The 26,795-nt window shown below is 45.1% G+C and overlaps 1 protein-coding gene across 1 annotated transcript in view; it reads left to right on the top strand.

The window, feature by feature from the left end:
• The window catches only part of c5 (complement component 5), a 70,347-nt gene extending 48,915 nt beyond the window's left edge, over positions 1–21,432 (top strand). The window contains 17 exon segments of the mRNA XM_034133734.1: positions 3,213–3,317; positions 3,409–3,580; positions 3,786–3,910; positions 5,104–5,184; positions 5,628–5,780; positions 8,089–8,151; positions 10,472–10,562; positions 11,411–11,450; positions 11,617–11,719; positions 16,347–16,421; positions 17,906–17,962; positions 17,964–18,012; positions 18,307–18,390; positions 18,810–18,899; positions 19,230–19,322; positions 20,454–20,592; positions 21,158–21,432. Of these exon segments, the coding sequence (XP_033989625.1) occupies positions 3,213–3,317; positions 3,409–3,580; positions 3,786–3,910; positions 5,104–5,184; positions 5,628–5,780; positions 8,089–8,151; positions 10,472–10,562; positions 11,411–11,450; positions 11,617–11,719; positions 16,347–16,421; positions 17,906–17,962; positions 17,964–18,012; positions 18,307–18,390; positions 18,810–18,899; positions 19,230–19,322; positions 20,454–20,592; positions 21,158–21,299 (1,662 nt within the window). The 3' untranslated portion in view covers positions 21,300–21,432.
• Positions 21,433–26,795: the final 5,363 nt, after the last annotated feature.

The following is a 26,795-nucleotide window of genomic DNA, read 5'->3' on the forward strand; positions in this document are numbered from 1 at the left end:
TATTATACTGTCAGACCCAACAGAGTCATGGTCAGAACCATATGTTATACTGTCAGACCCAACAGAGTCATGGTCAGAACCATATGATATACTGTCAGACCCAACAGAGTCCTGGTCAGAACCATATTATACTGTCAGACCCAACAGAGTCATGGTCAGAACCATATGATACTGTCAGACCCAACAGAGTCATGGTCAGAACCATATTATACTGTCAGACCCAACAGAGTCATGGTCAGAACCATATTATACTGTCAGACCCAACAGAGTCATGGTCAGAACCATATTATACTGTCAGACCCAACAGAGTCCTGGTCAGAACCATATTATACTGTCAGACCCAACAGAGTCATGGTCAGAACCATATTATACTGTCAGACCCAACAGAGTCATGGTCAGAACCATATGATACTGTCAGACCCAACAGAGTCATGGTCAGAACCATATGTTATACTGTCTGACCCAACAGAGTCATGGTCAGAACCATATGTTATACTGTCAGACCCAACAGAGTCATGGTCAGAACCATATTATACTGTCAGACCCAACAGAGTCATGGTCAGAACCGCCATATTATACTGTCAGACCCAACAGAGTCATGGTCAGAACCATATTATACTGTCAGACCCAACAGAGTCATGGTCAGAACCGCCATATTATACTGTCAGACCCAACAGAGTCATGGTCAGAACCATATGATACTGTCAGACCCAACAGAGTCATGGTCAGAACCATATGTTATACTGTCTGACCCAACAGAGTCATGGTCAGAACCATATTATACTGTCAGACCCAACAGAGTCATGGTCAGAACCGCCATATTATACTGTCAGACCCAACAGAGTCATGGTCAGAACCATATGATACTGTCAGACCCAACAGAGTCATGGTCAGAACCATATGTTATACTGTCAGACCCAACAGAGTCATGGTCAGAACCATATTATACTGTCAGACCCAACAGAGTCATGGTCAGAACCATATTATACTGTCAGACCCAACAGAGTCATGGTCAGAACCGCCATATTATACTGTCAGACCCAACAGAGTCATGGTCAGAACCATATTATACTGTCAGACCCAACAGAGTCCTGGTCAGAACCATATTATACTGTCAGACCCAACAGAGTCATGGTCAGAACCATATGATACTGTCAGACCCAACAGAGTCATGGTCAGAACCATATGATACTGTCAGACCCAACAGAGTCCTGGTCAGAACCGCCATATTATACTGTCAGACCCAACAGAGTCATGGTCAGAACCGCCATATTATACTGTCAGACCCAACAGAGTCATGGTCAGAACCATATATTATACTGTCAGACCCAACAGAGTCATGGTCAGAACCATATTATACTGTCAGACCCAACAGAGTCATGGTCAGAACCATATTATACTGTCAGACCCAACAGAGTCCTGGTCAGAACCATATTATACTGTCAGACCCAACAGAGTCATGGTCAGAACCATATTATACTGTCAGACCCAACAGAGTCATGGTCAGAACCATATTATACTGTCAGACCCAACAGAGTCCTGGTCAGAACCATATTATACTGTCAGACCCAACAGAGTCATGGTCAGAACCATATTATACTGTCAGACCCAACAGAGTCATGGTCAGAACCATATTATACTGTCAGACCCAACAGAGTCATGGTCAGAACCATATTATACTGTCAGACCCAACAGAGTCATGGTCAGAACCATATTATACTGTCAGACCCAACAGAGTCCTGGTCAGAACCATATTATACTGTCAGACCCAACAGAGTCATGGTCAGAACCATATTATACTGTCAGACCCAACAGAGTCATGGTCAGAACCATATTATACTGTCAGACCCAACAGAGTCATGGTCAGAACCATATGATATACTGTCAGACCCAACAGAGTCATGGTCAGAACCATATTATACTGTCAGACCCAACAGAGTCATGGTCAGAACCATATTATACTGTCAGACCCAACAGAGTCATGGTCAGAACCATATTATACTGTCAGACCCAACAGAGTCATGGTCAGAACCATATTATACTGTCAGACCCAACAGAGTCCTGGTCAGAACCATATTATACTATCAGACCCAACAGAGTCATGGTCAGAACCATATTATACTGTCAGACCCAACAGAGTCATGGTCAGAACCATATTATACTGTCAGACCCAACAGAGTCATGGTCAGAACCATATTATACTGTCAGACCCAACAGAGTCATGGTCAGAACCATATTATACTGTCAGACCCAACAGAGTCCTGGTCAGAACCATATTATACTGTCAGACCCAACAGAGTCATGGTCAGAACCATATTATACTGTCAGACCCAACAGAGTCATGGTCAGACCCATATTATACTGTCAGACCCAACAGAGTCATGGTCAGAACCATATTATACTGTCAGACCCAACAGAGTCATGGTCAGAACCACCATATTATACTGTCAGACCCAACAGAGTCATGGTCAGAACCATATTATACTGTCAGACCCAACAGAGTCATGGTCAGAACCATATTATACTGTCAGACCCAACAGAGTCATGGTCAGAACCATATTATACTGTCAGACCCAACAGAGTCCTGGTCAGAACCGCCATATTATACTGTCAGACCCAACAGAGTCATGGTCAGAACCATATTATACTGTCAGACCCAACAGAGTCATGGTCAGAACCGCCATATTATACTGTCAGACCCAACAGAGTCATGGTCAGAACCATATTATACTGTCAGACCCAACAGAGTCCTGGTCAGAACCATATATTATACTGTCAGACCCAACAGAGTCATGGTCAGAACCATATGTTATACTGTCAGACCCAACAGAGTCATGGTCAGAACCGCCATATTATACTGTCAGACCCAACAGAGTCATGGTCAGAACCATATTATACTGTCAGACCCAACAGAGTCCTGGTCAGAACCATATTATACTGTCAGACCCAACAGAGTCATGGTCAGAACCATATGTTATACTGTCACACCCAACAGAGTCATGGTCAGAACCATATGTTATACTGTCAGACCCAACAGAGTCATGGTCAGAACCATATGATACTGTCAGACCCAACAGAGTCATCGTCAGAACCATATGATACTGTCAGACCCAACAGAGTCATGGTCAGAACCATATATTATATTATATTATTTTGAATCTTTGGATAAGATGTTTATAATGATCTAAATGCTGTCTTCTGATTGGCTGCAGGCTGAAGGGACGCCTGCTCTCGATAGGTCCGTTTATCTGACCTCCTTCGTGCTGATCTCTCTGCATCGAGCCACGAGCATCAAAGACCCAATACTGCAGCTCAGGGTCAGAACTACTCTTCATCTTCATCATCATCATCATCCTCTTCCTCCTCCTCTTCCTCCTGAGTTTTAAATCTCTCTCTCTCCCCTCTCAGTTCCACGGTGACAGCATGATGTCTGCAGTGAACTACATTACCCAGCATGCCCCTCGGGTAAAGAGTGTGTATGTGCGTGCCGTGGCGACCTTTGCTCTGACGCTGCGAGACGCCAGCAGCCCCATAGCCTCCGAGCTGATGGTCAGTCTGGAGAAACTGGCAAGAGACAAAGGTGACACACACACACACGCACGCACGCACGCACGCACGCACGCACGCACGCACGCACGCACGCACGCACGCACGCACGCACGCACGCACGCACGCACACACACACACACACACACACACACACACACACACACACACACACTTTTGAATGTGTTGTTTAAAGTGTGTGCGCGTGTGTGTGTGTGTGTGTGTGTGTGTGTGTGCAGGTCACCCGGCAGAGCTCAGGTATTGGCAGGAGGCCAGCGTGGCAGCTGATTGGCTGAAACCCGACGAATCCAGCGGTCTGACGGTGGAGACCACGGCGTACGTCCTGCTGACCGTGCTGCTCAAGGTGCTTTTATTTATTTATAAACAACAACAGCAACAACAACAACAATAGCTTACCAGAGGCCTGTACTACGAAGCTGGTTCAACCTAACCTGGATATGTTGGAGTTAGCCGGTTGGCCCAATCCAAAACATACGCGCTCTCGCTAAGCTGTCCTACGACGCTGGTTATCAAGTGGATCGCTCAAGCCAGCCGTGTCCTATCTAGTTAGGTGCGCGTTCACATGAAAGGGGTGGTATTTGGAGCATTCGACCAATCACAAACATGGACAAGCGTACTGACAGCGCAGTGTCATACTTCCTGAATGAAAAGTGAACTTTAATATTAGTCAAATATGAAGAAGTTAAACTTTAAACATCCATGACTTAAACACTTTATCCAGGATCAAAGCCACATAGCTGCACCTGCAAGGTGAATACAGCTGGTAACAGAGAAAGTGTTTGAATGCGTACATTAACAGGTTTATGATATCACTGCCCCGTCTAAGACACGATCTGACTTTAATTACATTTGAGTCCAGTGTTTCATCAACTTAATGTGTTGCTTAAAATAATACTTCTGCATCCAGTATGTGACACTGTGAGTGTTGCACGGCCAGATACGGCTCAGCTGACTCAGATAAGGAGATATATGATACATTATGATGTGATATGATATGAATGATAATGGGACACATCAACGTCTGCACTCACAGTGCCGCGGACTGTACTTAATGTTACTCTGATCCGGTTACTTATGTTGTGGCAGATATTTAAGTAAGCTTTCTTAACGCTAATGTTATAATAGTCAGATTGCTCTGAAGATGGGAGGGGATATTCTATTAATGTTCACGTTCACACAGTCAGTTGATTTTTGCCGGCCGTCTTTCCTGCAACGGCAGTTTTTCTGTATTTCCTCTATCCTGTAATATGACTTGATCGCTTTAAACTCCGCACACTGAGCTCTGATTGGTCAGCAGGCGGTGCTTTCACTGAGTTGATCTCTTAGCCTGCAACCTAACCTGCTCCGGAACAGGTTAGCCGCTCAGCATAAGTTACCATGGAGATCTAGCCCGCTAAAAAGAGAACCAGCGTCGTAGGACCGGAAACCCAGAGTTTACCCTGAAGTCAGCTAAGAGAACATCCGGCTTCGTAGTGCAGGCCTCTGGTCTAACGCAGATATTTGTATTATTGGTTTTAAATGTTGTTTTTGTTGAAGGGGAGGATTCCTTACGCCAACCCCATCCTGGCATGGCTGACCCAGGATCAGCACTACGGAGAGGGTTTCTACTCGGTACAGGTAAACACACACACACACACACACACACACACACACACACACACACACACACACACACACACACACTCACAAACACACACACACACACACACACACACACACACACACACACACACACACCTATACTTACCTGGATCTTCCCTCAAAATTCACACTGCAGTAATTTTGTTAATTTGTTTAAAGGTGAAACATAAGAAAATATCTGTCTACCTGTCTCTCACCTGTCTGTCTCTCACCTGTCTGTCTCTCACCTGTCTGTCTCTCACCTGTCTGTCTCTCACCTGTCTGTCTCTCACCTGTCTGTCTCACCTGTCTCTCACCTGTCTGTCTCTCACCTGTCTCTCACCTGTCTCTCACCTGTCTGTCTCTCACCTGTCTGTCTCTCACCTGTCTGTCTCTCACCTGTCTGTCTCTCACCTGTCTGTCTCTCACCTGTCTCTCAGGACACCGTGTTGACTCTGGAGTCTCTCACTGAGTACAGCAGAGTCGTCCCTCGAGCCGTCCTCAATCAGGACATTAATGTTCGTTACGGCAGGAAGGGACCGCTGGGACGAGTTCAACTGAGCCAGAGCCGTCCTGTGGCCACGCCCATCCAGGTGAGGGGGGGTGGGGGAGGGGGACAGGTAAGGAGGGGGGGGGGGGACAGGTGCAAGAAGGGGGACAGACTCAAGAGAGAGAGACAGACTCAAGAGAGAGAGAGACAGACTCAAGAGAGACTCAAGAGAGGGAGAGACAGACTCAAGAGAGAGAGACAGACTCAAGAGAGAGAGACAAACTCAAGAGAGAGAGAGACAGACTCAAGAGAGAGAGACAGACTCAAGAGAGAGAGAGACAGACTCAAGAGAGAGAGACAGACTCAAGAGAGAGAGAGACAGACTCAAGAGAGAGAGACAGACTCAAGAGAGAGAGACAGACTCAAGAGAGAGAGAGACAGACTCAAGAGAGAGAGAGACAGACTCAAGAGAGAGAGAGACAGACTCAAGAGAGAGAGAGACAGACTCAAGAGAGAGAGAGACAGACTCAAGAGAGAGAGAGACAGACTCAAGAGAGGGAGAGACAGACTCAAGAGAGAGAGAGACAGACTCAAGAGAGAGAGAGACAGACTCAAGAGAGAGAGACAGACTCTAGAGAGAGAGACAGACTCAAGAGAGAGAGACAGACTCTAGAGAGAGAGACAGACTCAAGAGAGAGAGACAGACTCAAGAGAGAGAGAGACAGACTCTAGAGAGAGAGACAGACTCTAGAGAGAGAGAGACAGACTCAAGAGAGAGAGAGACAGACTCAAGAGAGAGAGAGACAGACTCAAGAGAGAGAGACAGACTCTAGAGAGAGAGACAGACTCAAGAGAGAGAGACAGACTCAAGAGAGAGAGACAGACTCAAGAGAGAGAGACAGACTCAAGAGAGAGAGAGACAGACTCTAGAGAGAGAGACAGACTCAAGAGAGAGAGAGACAGACTCAAGAGAGAGAGAGACAGACTCTAGAGAGAGAGAGACAGACTCAAGAGAGAGAGAGACAGACTCTAGAGAGAGAGAGACAGACTCTAGAGAGAGAGAGACAGACTCAAGAGAGAGAGACAGACTCTAGAGAGAGAGAGACAGACTCAAGAGAGAGAGACAGACTCAAGAGAGAGAGACAGACTCTAGAGAGAGAGAGACAGACTCAAGAGAGAGAGACAGACTCAAGAGAGAGAGAGACAGACTCAAGAGAGAGAGAGACAGACTCAAGAGAGAGAGACAGACTCTAGAGAGAGAGAGACAGACTCAAGAGAGAGAGACAGACTCAAGAGAGAGAGACAGACTCAAGAGAGAGAGACAGACTCTAGAGAGAGAGAGACAGACTCAAGAGAGAGAGACAGACTCAAGAGAGAGAGAGACAGACTCAAGAGAGAGAGAGACAGACTCAAGAGAGAGAGACAGACTCAAGAGAGAGAGACAGACTCTAGAGAGAGAGAGACAGACTCAAGAGAGAGAGACAGACTCAAGAGAGAGAGAGACAGACTCAAGAGAGAGAGACAGACTCAAGAGAGAGAGAGACAGACTCAAGAGAGAGAGACAGACTCAAGAGAGAGAGAGACAGACTCAAGAGAGAGAGACAGACTCAAGAGAGAGAGAGACAGACTCAAGAGAGAGAGACAGACTCTAGAGAGAGAGACAGACTCAAGAGAGAGAGACAGACTCAAGAGAGAGAGACAGACTCAAGAGAGAGAGAGACAGACTCAAGAGAGAGAGAGAGAGAGAGACAGACTCAGAGAGAGAGAGACAGACTCTAGAGAGAGAGAGACAGACTCAAGAGAGAGAGACAGACTCTAGAGAGAGAGACAGACTCAAGAGAGAGAGACAGACTCTAGAGAGAGAGAGACAGACTCAAGAGAGAGAGAGACAGACTCTAGAGAGAGAGACAGACTCAAGAGAGAGAGACAGACTCTAGAGAGAGAGACAGACTCTAGAGAGAGAGAGACAGACTCTAGAGAGAGAGACAGACTCTAGAGAGAGAGACAGACTCTAGAGAGAGAGACAGACTCAAGAGAGAGAGACAGACTCTAGAGAGAGAGACAGACTCAAGAGAGAGAGAGACAGACTCTAGAGAGAGAGAGACAGACTCTAGAGAGAGAGACAGACTCTAGAGAGAGAGACAGACTCAAGAGAGAGAGACAGACTCTAGAGAGAGAGACAGACTCAAGAGAGAGAGAGACAGACTCTAGAGAGAGAGAGACAGACTCTAGAGAGAGAGACAGACTCTAGAGAGAGAGACAGACTCTAGAGAGAGAGAGACAGACTCTAGAGAGAGAGAGACAGACTCAAGAGAGAGAGACAGTTGCAGCTGTTTGCCCTCAGAGAACCAGAACATGTCTCAAACTGCCATAAACCATGATAAGACTCTGACTGTCTTCCTGTTTCCCAGGTGACGAAGGAGGACGCCATCACCGTGTCCACGGGTTACGGGAGGGGCGTGTCCAATGTAAAGGTGGGGTTTAATACAGAGGACACTTCTTACATTTAAACACACTTAAACATTCATTCATTCTTTCCTAAATCTTCCCTTGATCTTCCCTTGATCATTCCTAGATCTTCCCTTGATCATTCCTAAATCTTCCCTTGATCATTCCTAGATCTTCCCTTGATCATTCCTAAATCTTCCCTTGATCATTCCTAGATCTTCCCTAGATCTTCCCTTGATCATTCCTAAATCTTCCCTTGATCATTCCTAGATCTTGCCTAGATCTTCCCTAGATCTTCCCTAGATCTTCCCTTGATCATTCCTAAATCTTCCCTTGATCTTCCCTTGATCTTCCCTAGATCTTCCCTAGATCTTCCCTTGATCTTCCCTTGATCTTCCCTAGATCTTCCCTTGATCTTCCCTTGATCTTCCCTTGATCTTCCCTAGATCTTCCCTTGATCTTCCCTAGATCTTCCCTTGATCTTCCATAGATCTTCCCTAGATCTTCCCTAGATCTTCCCTTGATCTTCCCTAGATCTTCCCTTGATCATTCCTAAATATTCCCTTGATCTTCCCTAAATCTTCCCTTGATCTTCCCTTGATCTTCCCTAGATCTTCCCTTGATCTTCCCTAGATCTTCCCTAGATCTTCCCTAGATCTTCCCTTGATCATTCCTAAATCTTCCCTTGATCTTCCCTAAATCTTCCCTAGATCTTCCCTTGATCTTTCCTAAATCTTCCCTAGATCTTCCCTTGATCTTCCCTTGATCTTCCCTTGATCTTCCCTAGATCTTCCCTTGATCTTTCCTAAATCTTCCCTTGATCTTCCCTTGATCTTTCCTAAATCTTCCCTAAATCTTCCCTTGATCTTCCCTTGATCTTCCCTTGATCTTCCCTAGATCTTCCCTTGATCTTCCCTTGATCATTCCTAAATCTTCCCTTGATCTTCCCTAAATCTTCCCTTGATCTTCCCTTGATCTTCCCTTGATCTTTCCTAAATCTTCCCTAGATCTTCCCTTGATCTTCCCTTGATCTTCCCTTGATCTTCCCTAGATCTTCCCTAGATCTTCCCTTGATCATTCCTAAATCTTCCCTTGATCTTCCCTAAATCTTCCCTTGATCTTCCCTTGATCTTCCCTAGATCTTCCCTTGATCATTCCTAAATCTTCCCTTGATCTTCCCTTGATCTTCCCTTGATCTTCCTTAGATCTTCCCTTGATCTTCCCTTGATCTTCCCTAGATCTTCCCTAGATCTTCCCTTGATCTTCCCTAGATCTTCCCTTGATCTTCCCTAGATCTTCCCTTGATCATTCTTAAATCTTCCCTTGATCTTCCCTAGATCTTCCCTTGATCTTCCCTTGATCATTCCTAAATCTTCCCTTGATCTTCCCTAGATCTTCCCTTGATCTTCCCTAGATCTTCCCTAGATCTTCCCTTGATCTTCCCTTGATCATTCCTAAATCTTCCCTGGATCATTCCTAAATCTTCCCTTGATCTTCCCTAGATCTTCCCTTGATCTTCCCTAGATCTTCCCTTGATCTTCCCTTGATCTTCCCTAGATCTTCCCTAGATCTTCCCTTGATCTTCCCTTGATCATTCCTAAATCTTCCCTTGATCATTCCTAAATCTTCCCTTGATCTTCCCTAGATCTTCCCTTGATCTTCCCTTGATCTTCCCTTGATCATTCCTAAATCTTCCCTTGATCATTCCTAAATCTTCCCTTGATCTTCCCTAGATCTTCCCTTGATCTTCCCTTGATCTTCCCTAGATCTTCCCTTGATCTTCCCTTGATCTTCCCTTGATCTTTCCTGCATCTTCCCTAGATCTAAGCTAGATCTGACCCTAATTATTCCTTCGATCTTCCCTAGATGTTCCCTAGATGTTCCCTAAATGTTCCCTAGATGTTCCCTAGATGTTCCCTAGATGTTCCCTAGATGTTCCCTAGATGTTCCCTTGATCTTCCCTAGATCTTCCCTAGATGTTCCCTAGATGTTCCATAGATGTTCCCTAGATGTTCCCTAGATGTTCCCTAAATGTTCCCTAAATGTTCCCTAGATGTTCCCTAGATGTTCCCTAGATGTTCCCTAGATGTTCCCTAGATGTTCCCTTGATCTTCCCTAGATCTTCCCTAGATCTTCCCTAGATGTTCCCTAGATGTTCCCTAGATGTTCCCTAGATGTTCCCTAGATCCAGGGGAATATCTACTGATATCTCTGGATTTGGATTTAAGCACCATTCACAACTTGAGGCCCTAATAACTTCAATAAGGGTTTTTCACAGCCATGAGATCCATGATAAAAAATCCATATTGATTAAACATGAATAACAACATGGTATTGTTCTTGCAGCTGAAGACGGTGTACTATGAGACCACCCCCCCGGCCCAGAACTGTAACTTTCACCTGACTATCGAGGTGGTGGGCCCCAACAACTCCACAAGTACAACTTCTAATGACTCTATTCCAATCACAGTACCACGTTAATAACAACCCAACGTAACCATGGAGTAAGGTGTTAGATTACTAGGTTAATGCACCTGTGACGTCTCGTGGTGGTCAGGTTTTTAAATATAATTGGTTACAGATCATGGTTTATTTATTACATTTTGGAGATTGTGATATTGCTAAATTGTCTAAACCAGTAAAGCGTAACTTTACGAATTTACCAGATTATTTTTTCTTTACGTACTTAGAATTTATATCCACATAACTGATGATTATTTATAGAAAATATCATTGTGTGAATGTTTTCTGAAAGCCCCAGCAGCCCCATCATATTTAGACAGTAATGACTGTAGGAACATATTGTTGAATGTTCAGCCCTGAAACACACTGGTGTCTTTGGACAAAAGAGTTGGAGTGAAAAGGTAAAAAAAGTACAGCTTACATTTGTTCTACCTGGTTAATAAGAAGTCCTCATTTCAGGAGTTTATTGGAAAAACTAATAACGTATCGTCGACGCGAACCATTGATTTGATTTACAGTCGACGTGCGGTGGAGTTTCAAACACATGTTGCCTGTCTGGATGTCTTTAAAGAGTGTCAAGATTTAAAACGACTTGACCCCATTTTCCAGAAATATTTACTGGAAAATCATTCCTGAGAAAGAGATGCAAAGCAACAGAAAGAGTTTCATTATACAGCTTTTTTATTGGAATAAAACCCATTTTATAGTGACTAACATTTTATTAAGAGATTCATTTTCTCAGTTACTGAATACAACAACTTATTTGTAGAACATGGAAAACGTGGAGAGTGTGTGGGAGTTGATGTGTTCTTCTCTCCTCAGATGCCGGCATGACTGCTCCTCACCTGGTCGCCTGTGCAAAGTGAGGAAACTCTAATACAAGATTTTTAAAAGATCACTGTCGTTATACCGTTGTACGGAGGCCGACAGGTGCTAACGAGCTCCAACGGTCCAACGGTCCAGAACAGCTTCAGAAACTATGCTAAGGGAAATCAAATGAATTTAAATTCCCTTTTCATTGGTTCCAGGTATAAGCCTCCTCCCAACGAGTTGGTCACAGAGTCCAGTCTGACGGTGATGAAGATCCAGCTGCCCACAGGTGTGGAGGCATTCCTGGAGGACCTGAGACAGGTGAGGCTCCAGGTGTTTCCGAGAGTCTGCCGGTGTTTCTGAGAGGCTCCAGGTGTTTCAGAGAGTCTCCAGGTGTTTCTGAGAGTCTCCAGGTGTTTCTGAGAGTCTCCAGGTGTTTCCGAGAGGCTCCAGGTGTTTCTGAGTGTTTCTGAGAGGCTCCAGGTGTTTCAGAGAGTCTCCAGGTGTTTCTGAGAGTCTCCAGGTGTTTCTGAGAGGCTCCAGGTGTTTCTGAGTGTTTCTGAGAGGCTCCAGGTGTTTCAGAGAGTCTCCAGGTGTTTCTGAGAGTCTACAGGTGTTTCAGAGAGTCTCCAGGTGTTTCTGAGAGTCTCCAGGTGTTTCTGAGAGTCTCCAGGTGTTTCTGAGAGTCTCCAGGTGTTTCTGAGAGGCTCCAGGTGTTTCTGAGTGTTTCTGAGAGGCTCCAGGTGTTTCAGAGAGTCTCCAGGTGTTTGAGAGTCTCCAGGTGTTTCAGGGAGGCTCCAGGTGTTTCTGAGAGGCTCCAGGTGTTTCTGAGTGTTTCTGAGAGTCTCCAGGTGTTTCAGAGAGTCTCCAGGTGTTTCTGAGAGTCTCCAGGTGTTTCTGAGAGTCTCCAGGTGTTTCCGAGAGTCTCCAGGTGTTTCAGAGAGTCTCCAGGTGTTTCTGAGAGTCTCCAGGTGTTTCTGAGAGGCTCCAGGTGTTTCTGAGAGGCTCCAGGTGTTTCTGAGTGTTTCTGAGAGGCTCCAGGTGTTTCAGAGACTCTCCAGGTGTTTCTGAGAGTCTCCAGGTGTTTCAGAGAGTCTCCAGGTGTTTCTGAGAGTCTCCAGGTGTTTCTGAGAGGCTCCAGGTGTTTCTGAGAGGCTCCAGGTGTTTCTGAGTGTTTCTGAGAGGCTCCAGGTGTTTCAGAGAGTCTCCAGGTGTTTGAGAGTCTCCAGGTGTTTCAGAGAGTCTCCAGGTGTTTCTGAGAGTCTCCAGGTGTTTCTGAGAGGCTCCAGGTGTTTCTGAGAGTCTCCAGGTGTTTCTGAGAGGCTCCAGGTGTTTCTGAGAGGCTCCAGGGGTTTCAGAGAGTCTCCAGGTGTTTCTGAGAGTCTCCAGGTGTTTCTGAGAGGCTCCAGGTGTTTCTGAGTGTTTCTGAGAGGCTCCATGTGTTTCAGAGAGTCTCCAGGTGTTTCTGAGAGTCTCCAGGTGTTTCTGAGAGTCTCCATGTGTTTCTGAGAGGCTCCAGGTGTGTCTGAGAGGCTCCAGGTGTTTCTGGGAGTCTCCAGGTGTTTCTGAGAGTCTCCAGGTGTTTCTGAGAGGCTCCAGGTGTTTCTGAGTGTTTCTGAGAGGCTCCAGGTGTTTCAGAGAGTCTCCAGGTGTTTCAGAGAGTCTCCAGGTGTTTCTGAGAGGCTCCAGGTGTTTCCGAGAGTCTCCAGGTGTTTCAGAGAGTCTCCAGGTGTTTCTGAGAGTCTCCAGGTGTTTCTGAGAGTCTCCAGGTGTTTCTGAGAGTCTCCAGGTGTTTCTGAGAGGCTCCAGGTGTTTCTGAGTGTTTCTGAGAGGCTCCAGGTGTTTCAGAGAGTCTCCAGGTGTTTGAGAGTCTCCAGGTGTTTCAGAGAGTCTCCAGGTGTTTCTGAGAGTCTCCAGGTGTTTCTGAGAGGCTCCAGGTGTTTCTGAGAGGCTTCAGGTGTTTCAGAGAGTCTCCAGGTGTTTCTGAGAGTCTCCAGGTGTTTCTGAGAGGCTCCAGGTATTTCTGAGAGTCTCCAGGTGTTTCTGAGAGTCTCCAGGTGTTTCTGAGAGTCTCCAGGTGTTTCTGAGAGGCTCCAGGTGTTTCCGAGAGTCTCCAGGTGTTTCAGAGAGTCTCCAGGTGTTTCTGAGAGTCTCCAGGTGTTTCTGAGAGGCTCCAGGTGTTTCTGAGAGGCTCCAGGTGTTTCAGAGAGTCTCCAGGTGTTTCTGAGAGGCTCCAGGTGTTTCTGAGAGGCTCCAGGTGTTTCAGAGAGTCTCCAGGTGTATCTGAGAGGCTCCAGGTGTTTCTGAGTGTTTCTGAGAGGCTCCATGTGTTTCAGAGAGTCTCCAGGTGTTTCTGAGAGTCTCCAGGTGTATCTGAGAGGCTCCAGGTGTTTCTGAGTGTTTCTGAGAGTCTCCAGGTGTTTCTGAGAGTCTCCAGGTGTTTCTGAGAGTCTCCAGGTGTTTCTGAGAGTCTCCAGGTGTTTCTGAGAGTCTCCAGGTGTTTCTGAGTGTTTCTGAGAGGCTCCAGGTGTTTCTGAGTGTTTCTGAGAGTCTCCAGGTGTTTCAGAGAGTCTCCAGGTGTTTCTGAGAGGCTCCAGGTGTTTCTGAGAGGCTCCAGGTGTTTCTGAGAGTCACAGGCCTTTACTCACTATTACACAATAAGAGATTCCAGTCTTTGTGTTTGATAGTTTTCCAGGAGATGTGTTTGATGGTTTTCCAGTCGTTGTGTTTGATAGTTTTCCAGGACATGTGTTTGATACTTTTCCAGTCGTTGTGTTTGATAGTTTTCCAGGACATGTGTTTGATAGTTTTCCAGGACATGTGTTTGATAGTTTTCCAGTCGTTGTGTTTGATAGTTTTCCAGGAGATGTGTTTGATAGTTTTCCAGGAGATGTGTTTGATAGTTTTCCAGGAGATGTGTTTGATAGTTTTCCAGGAGTTGTGTTTGATGGTTTTCCAGGAGATGTGTTTGATAGTTTTCCAGTCGTTGTGTTTGATAGTTTTCCAGGAGATGTGTTTGATAGTTTTCCAGGAGATGTGTTTGATAGTTTTCCAGGAGATGTGTTTGATAGTTTTCCAGGAGTTGTGTTTGATGGTTTTCCAGGAGATGTGTTTGATGGTTTTCCATTAGATGTGTTTGATGGTTTTCCAGGAGATGTGTTTGATTGTTTTCCAGTCGTTGTGTTTGATGGTTTTCCAGGAGATGTGTTTGATGGTTTTCCAGGAGATGTGTTTGATGGTTTTCCAGGAGATGTGTTTGATAGTTTTCCAGGAGTTGTGTTTGATGGTTTTCCAGGAGATGTGTTTGATGGTTTTCCATGAGATGTGTTTGATGGTTTTCCAGGAGATGTGTTTGATGGTTTTCCAGTCGTTGTGTTTGATGGTTTTCCAGGAGATGTGTTTGATGGTTTTCCAGGAGATGTGTTTGATGGTTTTCCAGGAGATGTGTTTGATGGTTTTCCAGGAGTTGTGTTTGATGGTTTTCCAGGAGATGTGTTTGATAGTTTTCCAGGACATGTGTTTGATAGTTTTCCAGTCGTTGTGTTTAATAGTTTTCCAGGAGATGTGTTTGATAGTTTTCCAGGAGATGTTTTTGATAGTTTTCCAGGAGATGTGTTTGATAGTTTTCCAGGAGTTGTGTTTGATGGTTTTCCAGGAGATGTGTTTGATGGTTTTCCATGAGATGTGTTTGATGGTTTTCCAGGAGATGTGTTTGATGGTTTTCCAGTCGTTGTCTTTGATGGTTTTCCAGGAGATGTGTTTGATGGTTTTCCAGGAGTTGTGTTTGATGGTTTTCCAGGAGATGTGTTTGATGGTTTTCCAGGAGTTGTGTTTGATGGTTTTCCAGGAGATGTGTTTGATGGTTTTCCAGGAGATGTGTTTGATGGTTTTCCAGGAGTTGTGTTTGATGGTTTTCCAGGAGATGTGTTTGATGGTTTTCCAGGAGATGTGTTTGATGGTTTTCCAGGAGATGTGTTTGATGGTTTTCCAGGAGTTGTGTTTGATGGTTTTCCAGGAGGTTGTGTTGATGGTTTTCCAGGAGTTGTGTTTGATGGTTTTCCAGGAGTTGTGTTTGATGGTTTTCCAGGAGTTGTGTTTGATGGTTTTCCAGGAGTTGTGTTTGATGGTTTTCCAGGAGATGTGTTTGATAGTTTTCCATGAGTTGTGTTTGATGGTTTTCCAGGAGTTGTGTTTGATGGTTTTCCAGGAGATGTGTTTGATAGTTTTCCATGAGTTGTGTTTGATGGTTTTCCAGGAGATGTGTTTGATTGTTTTCCAGGAGTTGTGTTTGATGGTTTTCCAGGAGATGTGTTTGATGGTTTTCCAGGAGATGTGTTTGATGGTTTTCCAGGAGTTGTGTTTGATGGTTTTCCAGGAGTTGTGTTTGATGGTTTTCCAGGAGTTGTGTTTGATGGTTTTCCAGGAGTTGTGTTTGATGGTTTTCCAGGAGATGTGTTTGATGGTTTTCCAGGAGTTGTGTTTGATGGTTTTCCAGGAGATGTGTTTGATGGTTTTCCAGGAGATGTGTTTGATGGTTTTCCAGGAGTTGTGTTTGATGGTTTTCCAGGAGATGTGTTTGATGGTTTTCCAGGAGATGTGTTTGATGGTTTTCCAGGAGATGTGTTTGATGGTTTTCCAGGAGTTGTGTTTGATGGTTTTCCAGGAGTTGTGTTTGATGGTTTTCCAGGAGTTGTGTTTGATGGTTTTCCAGGAGTTGTGTTTGATGGTTTTCCAGGAGTTGTGTTTGATGGTTTTCCAGGAGATGTGTTTGATAGTTTTCCATGAGTTGTGTTTGATGGTTTTCCAGGAGTTGTGTTTGATGGTTTTCCAGGAGATGTGTTTGATAGTTTTCCATGAGTTGTGTTTGATGGTTTTCCAGGAGATGTGTTTGATTGTTTTCCAGGAGTGTTGATGTGATGTTTGAACTGTTTGATCTGCTGTGTTTCAGTTCAGAGACTCCGAGGAGCCGAGCATCTCTCACTTTGAGCTGCAAGGAAACACTGTGATCATCCAGGCCGACTCTGTGAGTGAGAGACACACAACTGAACAACATGTGCACATTGCTGACTTTTCATTTTCAAATGTAATGTTGTGTCTCTTTGAAGTCATTTTGTGTCTCTTTGTGTCTCTGTGTGTCTCTTTGTGTCTCTTTGTGTCACTGTGTGTCTCTGTGTGTCTCTGTGTGTCTCTGTGTGTCTTTGTGTCTCTCTGTGTCTCTCTGTGTGTCTCTGTGTGTCTCTGTGTCTCTCTGTGTGTCTCTGTGTGTCTCTGTGTGTGTCTCTGTGTCTCTGTGTGTCTCTGTGTGTCTGTGTGTCTCTGTGTGTCTCTGTGTGTGTCTCTGTGTCTCTGTGTGTCTCTGTGTGTGTCTGTGTCTCTGTGTGTCTCTGTGTCTCTCTGTGTGTCTCTGTGTCTCTGTGTGTCTCTGTGTGTCTGTGTGTCTCTGTGTCTCTGTGTGTCTCTGTGTGTCTGTGTGTCTCTGTGTGTCTCTGTGTGTCTTTGTGTCTCTGTGTGTCTCTGTGTGTCTCTGTGTCTCTGTGTGTCTCTGTGTGTCTGTGTGTCTCTGTGTCTCTCTGTGTGTCTGTGTGTCTCTGTGTGTCTCTGTGTGTCTATTTGTGTCTCTGTGTCTCTCTGTGTGTCTCTGTGTGTCTCTGTGTGTCTCTTTGTGTCTCTTTGTGTCTCTGTGTGTCTCTGTGTGTCTCTGTGTGTCTCTGTGTGTCTATTTGTGTCTCTGTGTCTCTCTGTGTGTCTCTGTGTGTCTCTGTGTGTCTCTGTGTGTCTCTGTGTGTCTCTGTGTGTCTCTTTGTGTCTCTTTGTGTCTCTGTGTGTCTCTGTGTGTCTTTGTGTCTCTCTGTGTGTCTCTGTGTGTCTCTGTGTGTCTCTGTGTGTGTCTGTGTGTCTCTGTGTGTCTCTGTGTGTCTCTGTGTGTCTCTGTGTGTCTTTGTGTCTCTCTGTGTCTCTCTGTGTGTCTCTGTGTGTCTCTGTGTGTCTCTGTGTGTCTGTGTGTCTCTGTGTCTCTGTGTGTCTCTGTGTGTCTGTGTGTCTCTGTGTGTCTCTGTGTGTCTTTGTGTCTCTGTGTGTCTCTGTGTGTCTCTGTGTCTCTGTGTGTCTCTGTGTGTCTGTGTGTCTCTGTGTCTCTCTGTGTGTCTGTGTGTCTCTGTGTGTCTCTGTGTGTCTATTTGTGTCTCTGTGTCTCTCTGTGTGTCTCTGTGTGTCTCTGTGTGTCTCTTTGTGTCTCTTTGTGTCTCTGTGTGTCTCTGTGTGTCTTTGTGTGTCTCTGTGTGTCTCTGTGTGTCTATTTGTGTCTCTGTGTGTCTCTGTGTGTCTCTGTGTGTCTCTGTGTGTCTCTTTGTGTCTCTTTGTGTCTCTGTGTGTCTCTGTGTCTCTCTGTGTGTTCTTCGTCCCTTTATTTGTTTGTTTCTGAAAGGTCCTATAATGAAGTGATCGGTGATTAGTAACAGCATTAACCGTCACTAATGAATCTTTTATTTTGTGACGACTTCCTGTCAGGTTCCTTCGGAGGACTTCCTGTGCGTTGGTTTCCGTATCCGGACGGGCTTCAGGGTGGGGGGGGGCGAGCGAGTCCCTGTTCAGCGTCTACGAGCCTCAGGACAAAGGTCAGTCAGGACCTGCTGTGCATGCTGGGATTTGTAGTCCTTGTCAGCTCTGTTTGTAGTTCTCAGTCTTCAGTCGGACACAAAACAAGACCCACTTTTGATAAATACATACATCTTTTATCAGAAAATAATTTGTATATGTAGTTTTTAATCAGTCAAACATTTAATTTGTGTTATACTTCTTATGTCAATATTGTGACCTGGTACGTTACAGTTTTATTTACATCTGTTATTTAATTATTTATCAAACTGAAGAGATAGATTAAATGTTGGGACCTCTCTTTTGTCCCGCAGGCAGTGAATGCACCAGACAGTTTTCCTACCAGCAGCAGAAGCTGCAGCGCCTCTGTGTGGACGAGAAGTGCCAGTGCATGACAGGTAACATCTGATAGCACCGGTGATCAGAGTCATAATAATAATACACTTTATTTAAATAGTTAGTTAGTTAGTTTACAAAGTGTTTTATAAGACAATACCAATTCAAAAACGTGTTGAGCCAAATCTAATAATCATAATCAATAGAATAAGATTTAAGAGAATGCATTGTATAGAAACTCGTTTATTAAGTTATAAAAGAAGAGATAAAAGTTCATATTTATTAAAAAACATGTATTTTTAAGAGTGATTCCTTGTGGTTGTTTTCTTTGTAATATTGATAATCAACTTTATGTATTTAGACCCTCTGTTTGTGTGTAATAGGTCTTTAAAGAGGGTCTCTGCTGTGGCTCAGTGCCGTCTCTATGTTCTGCAAACATTACATTATATATTATTGTTGTATATTAAATGTTGTTTTGCAGCTGCGTGCGCCGCCTATAGAGGAAACATGGACCCCACGCTGACCGTCAACAAGCGCACCGCGGAGACCTGCAGGCCGCACATTACATACGGTGAGACACACACACACACACACACACACACACACACACACACACACACACACACACACACACACACACACACTCACACACACACACACACACACCACACACACACACACACACACACACACACTCACACACACACACACACACACACACACACACACACACACACACGTCACGCTGCTATGGACAGTCTTGCACTGATGCTCATTCTCAGAGATATTGAAGTGACTGTTATTTTGTAAACATTGATTGTTGTCTTAATGTGTGCATATGTATAAATAAATAAATCAAGATGATCCGATATAAAGACACTTCCTGTTTGTCTCCCTGCAGCCTATAGGGTGACGGTGAAGTCTGCAGCTGCAGAAGGAGACTTCATGTCCTACACAGCCACCGTAGAGGAAGTCCTGAAGAACACGGACAAACGTAAAATCACAACAACAAATATATATTATATATATATATAAATGAGCAGGAGAGGACTCTTTAAAGTAGAGACACCACATACTGATATACACCTGAACATCAGCAGGAGAGGACTCTTTAAAGTAGAGACACTACATACTGATATACACCTGAACATCAGCAGGAGAGGACTCTTTAAAGTAGAGACACTACATACTGATATACACCTGAACATCAGCAGGAGAGGACTCTTTAAAGTAGAGACACTACATACTGATATACACCTGAACATCAGCAGGAGAGGACTCTTTAAAGTAGAGACACTACATACTGATATACACCTGAACATCAGCAGGAGAGGACTCTTTAAAGTAGAGACACTACATACTGATATACACCTGAACATCAGCAGGAGAGGACTCTTTAAAGTAGAGACACTACATACTGATATACACCTGAACATCAGCAGGAGAGGACTCTTTAAAGTAGAGACACTACATACTGATATACACCTGAACATCAGCAGGAGAGGACTCTTTAAAGTAGAGACACTACATACTGATATACACCTGAACATCAGCAGGAGAGGACTCTTTAAAGTAGAGACACTACATACTGATATACACCTGAACATCAGCAGGAGAGGACTCTTTAAAGTAGAGACACTACATACTGATATACACCTGAACATCAGCAGGAGAGGACTCTTTAAAGTAGAGACACTACATACTGATATACACCTGAACATCAGCAGGAGAGGACTCTTTAAAGTAGAGACACTACATACTGATATACACCTGAACATCAGCAGGAGAGGACTCTTTAAAGTAGAGACACTACAGACTGATATACACCTGAACATCAGCAGGAGAGGACTCTTTAAAGTAGAGACACTACATACTGATATACACCTGAACATCAGCAGGAGAGGACTCTTTAAAGTAGAGACACTACATACTGATATACACCTGAACATCAGCAGGAGATGACTCTTTAAAGTAGAGACACTACATACTGATATACACCTGAACATCAGCAGGAGAGGACTCTTTAAAGTAGAGACTCTACATACTGATATACACCTGAACATCAGCAGGAGAGGACTCTTTAAAGTAGAGACACTACATACTGATATGTTTTCTCTCCTCTCAGAGTTGGAGGCGGTGAGTTCAGGGTCTGATGTGGAGCTGGTGAAGAAGGTGACCTGCAGCTCGGTGGATCTCCAGAACAGCAAACAGTACCTGGTGATGGGAGCCAGCGGGTCGGAGGTCACGCTCAGCCGGGGCTTCAAGTCAGTGTCCACCAACATCACTGTTCACATTGACCCTACAGGACACACTCTGTAACACATCTCCTCTGGAAGATCGATAGCGGAAGAGAGGAGAGAGAGAGAGAGAGAGAAGAGAGAGAGCGAGAGAGAGCGAGAGAGAGAGGAGAGAGAGAGAGAGAGGAGCAGAGAGAGAGGAGAGAGAGAGAGATGAGAGAGAGAGAGAGAGAGAGGAGAGAGAGAGAATATATATATCCTCTCTCTAGGATCTAGAAGAGAGAGAGGTATTCTAACCATAGATCTTCCTAGCTAGTCGATCTCTCTCTCTATCTCGCTCTCCTCTCTCTCATCTCTCTTCTCTCTCTCTTCTCTCTCTCTCTCTCTCTCTCTCTCTCTCTCTCTCTCTCTCTCTCTCTCTCTCTCTCTCTCTCTCTCTCTCTCTCTCTCTCTCTCTCTCTCTCTCTCTCTCACCTTATCTCATCTTATCTCATCTTATCTCATCTTACCTTATCTTATCTTAACAGGACCCTAAAGTTATTAACCCCTCCAACAGGAAGTGATCATCACTCTATGTTTTATTCCTCCTCAGGTATCGTCTCCCTGTGGACTCGGAGGCGCTGGTGGATCTATGGCCGACAGTTTGTAGTTCTCCCGAGTGTACGGACTACATTTCCCACCTGGAGGACTTTGCTCTGGACCTGCAGTTATCCGGCTGTCCCAACTCATTGTAACTGTACTTTTTAATTGAATACACGGGGAGATAACAAAGGATGAATGTTATTCGCTGACGATGTAAACAGATGTCTCCTTTAACACAGTGTGTCATCATGTCATGTGCCAATAAAGGTTACATAATCAAACACATGTAACTGACTCGTCACTGGGAACATGGGGATAAGTTGGAGCTGATCTGAGAACAGATTAAATTAATATTATATTAATAATGTGTGGTGATTAAACGTGTGGTGGAAATTCCAGACTGAATCCCCTTCTGGTAAGAAATGAACAAATAGAAGTTTAAACCAAAGTTGTGTTATTTTTTTAACATTGAACCTCTCCTGGAAATGTACAAAATCTGTACATTTCCAGGACAGGTTCAATGTTAATCAATATCCTCCAAATGGACATGCTAAAACACTTGTCCAGACGTTTAAAAAACACTTTTCCCGGCCTTTTAAACAATTGTCCTGGCTCAGAAAGTCTCTCCTCCACTTTGCAAGCCAGGAAAGGTGCTTGAATCCTGGGTAAAAGTGCTTTAAAATGTCGTGGAAACTTGTTTGAAATGGGAGAAAAGTGTTGGTTCCATCAGGCAGGCCTCAGCTAATTTCACAAGACTGTACCCAGAGAACAGACTGCATCACAGCACTTTACAAGCCAGGAAAGGTGCTTCAATCATGGGTAAACATTGTTTAAATAGTGTATGTACAAATGATGTACATTTCCAGGAGTTTCAATGTTAACGATATCCTCCAAATGGACAGGCTCATATTGCTCATATTTCCACAATGCATTGACATTTGGAGCTGATATTTGAACGGTGATATATAGGCCACCATATGATGTATTCGTGTGAATATTGAGACATTCGGACAATGTCAAATATTTATAAACGTTGCATGGATTACAAACTTGGTATAGTGACAGGTGGTACCCGCTGTAGCACACCCACAAAGTTTGGGGGCCAGAAACACTTGTTTACCTGTTTTAAGTGTGTTTCGTCATAAATACACTTTTTTTTATTTTTCCCAAGTACAGCAAAGATATTACACGGTCTTAGAGCTCCCCCTGCTGGAAAATGTGAATATCGCGTTTTATGTCACTTTCAAAACTCTCCTGCCATTGGCTGGAGAAATGGGGTCAATTTTGTATTCAATCCGACCGTTAATATTCCAGTGAGAAGAAGTACGTCCAATGGCAGGAGGAGTCAATGTTCATTTTGTCCAAAAAGCGGAGCATTCCCTTAGAAATACCCTACACGCCTCATCCCTCTCACAACCAATCAAACACATTCTCCTAAACATGCCGCTCTATTTTAGGGAGGTGCTAGTCCATGTAGGATTTTAAAAGTTAACAGTAGGTCCGGCAGTGGCTCAGTCAGTAGGGGCTTGGACTGTGAGCCGTAAGGTCGCCGGTTCAGGTCCCTGAACAGACCTAAATATGGAGTGTGGATTGCTACTTGGAGAGGTCCCAGTTCACCTCCTGGGCCCTGCCGTGGTGCCCTTGAGCAAGGCACCGGACAACCCCCCTCACTCCCATTGCTCCCCGGGTGCTGTACAATAGCTGCCCACTGCTCCTGGTACTAGACTCCTGGTACTAGACTCCTGGTCCTAGACTCCTGGTGCTAGACTCCTGGTACTAGACTCCTGGTGCTAGACTCCTGGTACTAGACTCCTGGTACTAGACTCCTGGTGCTAGACTCCTGGTACTAGACTCTGGTACTAGACTCTGGTGCTAGACTCCTGGTGCTAGACTCCTGGTGCTAGACTCCTGGTACTAGACTCCTGGTACTAGACCTGGTGCTAGACTCCTGGTATAGACTCCTGGTGCTAGACTCCTGGTACTAGATCCTGGTGCTAGACTCCTGGTGCTAGACTCCTGGTACTAGACTCCTGGTACTAGACTCCTGGTGCTAGACTCCTGGTGCTAGACTCCTGGTCCTAGATCCTGGTGCTAGACTCTGGTACTAGACTCCTGGTACTAGACTCCTGGTGCTAGACTCCTGGTACTAGACTCCTGGGTACTAGACTCCTGGTGCTAGACTCCTGGTGCTAGACTCTGGTACTAGACTCCTGGTACTAGACTCCTGGTGCTAGACTCCTGGTTACTAGATCCTGGTACTAGACTCCTGGTGCTAGACTCCTGGTGCTGGACTCCTAGTACTAGACTCCTGGTACTAGGACTCCTGGTGCTAGACTCCTGGTACTAGACTCCTGGTGCTAGACTCCTGGTGCTAGACTCCTGGTGCTAGACTCCTAGTACTAGACTCCCTGGTGCTAGACTCCTGGTGCTAGACTCCTGGGTGCTGGACTCCTAGTACTAGACTCCTGGTACTAGACTCCTGGTACTAGACTCCTGGTACTAGGACTCCTGGTACTAGACTCCTGGTGCTAGACTCCTGGTGCTAGACTCCTGGTGCTAGACTCCTGGTACTAGACTCCTGGTACTAGACTCCTAGTACTAGACTCCTGGTGCTAGACTCCTGGTGCTAGACTCCTGGTACTAGACTCCTGGTTCTAGGATGGGTTAAATGCAGAGAACAAATGTCACTGTGTGCTGTTTACTCTGCATGTGTGACCATTAAAGAGGGTTTCATCCCTCCCATTATATTATATTCTAATTATAGACCTAAGATCATAAGATCATTTCCTGACAATGGTCAACCGTTCTGTCTGAATTTAGGCGTGAATTTAAACTGTTAAGTTACAGTGATATTATATATAATTAAATGAGACATATGAGACATTTCTACGATTAAAAGCACACATTCAGAGCTTCACCTCAGCAGGCCTTCAGCGCTGACTTCAGGTCAGTTCACGATGAAATCCTCTGAGGGACGGAGAGGAAACGCTCTGATGAACCGGAGCAGGAAGCGTTCTCCAGAGGAAACTCAGACGCTCTCTGGAGACGTCCTGCTCAGAGACGCTGGGAAATACAACGTTATACTAAAACCTCAATATCTTTTCACATTAAAAATGTTTTGTATATTATTTATTTATGGGACAGAAACGCTCCGTGCTGAACACCTGACCTGAGATCAACTCTGACACATCTAGACTCCTAGTCCTAGACTCCTGGAACTAGACTCCTGGTGCTAGACTCCTGGTGCTAGACTCCTAGTCCTAGACTCCTGGAACTAGACTCCTGGTGCTAGACTCCTGGTGCTAGACTCCTGGTCCTAGACTCCTGGTCCTAGACTCCTGGTACTAGACTCCTGGTGCTAGACTCCTGGTGCTAGACTCCTGGTGCTAGACTCCTGGTACTAGACTCCTGGTACTAGACTCCTGGTCCTAGACTCCTGGTACTAGACTCCTGGTGCTAGACTCCTGGTGCTAGACTCCTGGTGCTAGACTCCTGGTACTAGACTCCTGGAACTAGACTCCTGGTGCTAGACTCCTAGTACTAGACTCCTGGTACTATCTCCTGGAGCTAGACTCCTGGTGCTAGACTCCTGGTGCTAGACTCCTGGTACTAGACTCCTGGTGCTAGACTCCTGGTACTAGACTCCTGGAACTAGACTCCTGGTGCTAGACTCCTGGTGCTAGACTCCTAGTCCTAGACTCCTGGTGCTAGACTCCTGGTGCTAGATGACTCCTGGTGCTAGACTCCTGGTGCTAGACTCCTGGAACAGACTCCTGGTGCTAGACTCCTAGTACTAGACTCCTGGTACTATCTCCTGGAGCTAGACTCCTGGTGCTAGACTCCTGGTGCTAGACTCCTGGTACTAGACTCCTAGTCCTAGACTCCTGGAACTAGACTCCTAGTACTAGACTCCTGGTACTATCTCCTAGTACAAGACTCCTGGTACTAGACTCCTGGTACTATCTCCTGGAACTAGACTCCTGGTGCTAGACTCCTGGTACTAGACTCCTAGTCCTAGACTCCTGGAACTAGACTCCTAGTACTAGACTCCTGGTACTATCTCCTAGTACTAGACTCCTGGTACTAGACTCCTGGTACTAGACTCCTGGTACTAGACTCCTGGTACTAGACTCTAGTACTAGACTCCTGGTACTAGACTCCTGGAGCTAGACTCCTGGTGCTAGACTCCTGGTGCTAGACTCCTGGTACTAGACTCCTAGTCCTAGACTCCTGGAGCTAGACTCCTGGTGCTAGACTCCTGGAACTAGATCCTAGTACTAGACTCCTGGAGCTAGACTCCTGGGCTAGACTCTGGTACTAGACTCCTGGAACTAGACTCCTAGTTACTAGACTCCTGGTACTAGACTCCTAGTACTAGACTCCTGGGACTAGACTCCTAGTCCTAAGCCGCCGTTCACACCGGAGTACTTTCACCGTACTTTTCGCGTTTTAGTTCCGTGAGTCGCGTTCACACCAAAAATCGTACTTAATCTCGGGTACTTTTACCCCCATTTTTAGAGCCAACTCAGAGAGCGTACTTTTCTGTGGGTGAAAAGTCTCCAAAAGTGCCCCAGTGCTGATTGGCTGGGCGAATTGCAAACCACGCCCGTACAACTCTGAAAATGTTGTGTAGAGCCGCCATTGTTTTTCCTCGCTACAAAAACACAACGCTCCGTGCGTTGTGTTTGTTTTTGAAAGCAGTTATGGCAAGCATCAAGAAATGATGAGGAGGTGTCGGCGCTTCTGGAGATCTACGCAGAGGACGCGACCCAGGGAATGCACTGAAGCCAGTTCAGTAGCTTTCACTCGACCTGGGAATGTGCACAGCCCCACGGCACACCGGCTAAAAAAAAAGAAACTCGGGCAGGACTACAAACGGCGGATTCAGTGGCCAACGATGACGACCACGACGAAGGTAAAATCAACTACATGCACTGGGGTTTTAATCTGCACAATAATGGTCTCAGATGTACTTTTATTTGCTCAGTAGATCAAGCTAGCCATGCTAGCCATAATAGGCTAACACCGGCCCCGAGCACACAGTACACACACACTGTAACTTTGTCTTGAAAGAACGTTACGCATCGAACTGATGTTCACAATCATGTTTATTTCATAATATTCATCATATTTTATGTTTAACTTGCCTCAACAACATTAAACAAAGTTCAAGCATACATGAAGCACTCTTCAAAAAGGAACAATCCTCCGTGTTTGAACCTCTTAAATCGCTGCATAGCCGATTTATTTGGACTGGATTATCCCAGAGGGCCAAACATTCTTTATAACACAGTTTCAGATTTGTGAAACCTTAATTCTATTTGTGAAAATAAAAAAAAAGGGAGATTTCAGTGCTTTTTTTACATGTAGACCACATTAGACCAGGTCCTGATCTAAAACCACTATACCTAGACTCATCAAATCTGGACTGGATTATCCCAGAGAGTCAAAAGATTCTTTATAACACAGTTTCAGATTTGTGAAACCTTAATTCTATTTGTGAAAATACAAAAAACACATTCCTAGTATGTTGTAAAACTACATGGCGACTTAACTTGTATATTGTATATTGCTTATTTTCCCCTCTTAGGAAAGCGGACACGGGATGCGAATTTCTTTGACACCGCCCAGGCGTTGGAGGACCGGCG

The sequence above is a fragment of the Trematomus bernacchii genome, unplaced genomic scaffold (genome assembly GCF_902827165.1).
Source record: "Trematomus bernacchii unplaced genomic scaffold, fTreBer1.1, whole genome shotgun sequence".
NCBI lineage: Eukaryota > Metazoa > Chordata > Actinopteri > Perciformes > Nototheniidae > Trematomus > Trematomus bernacchii.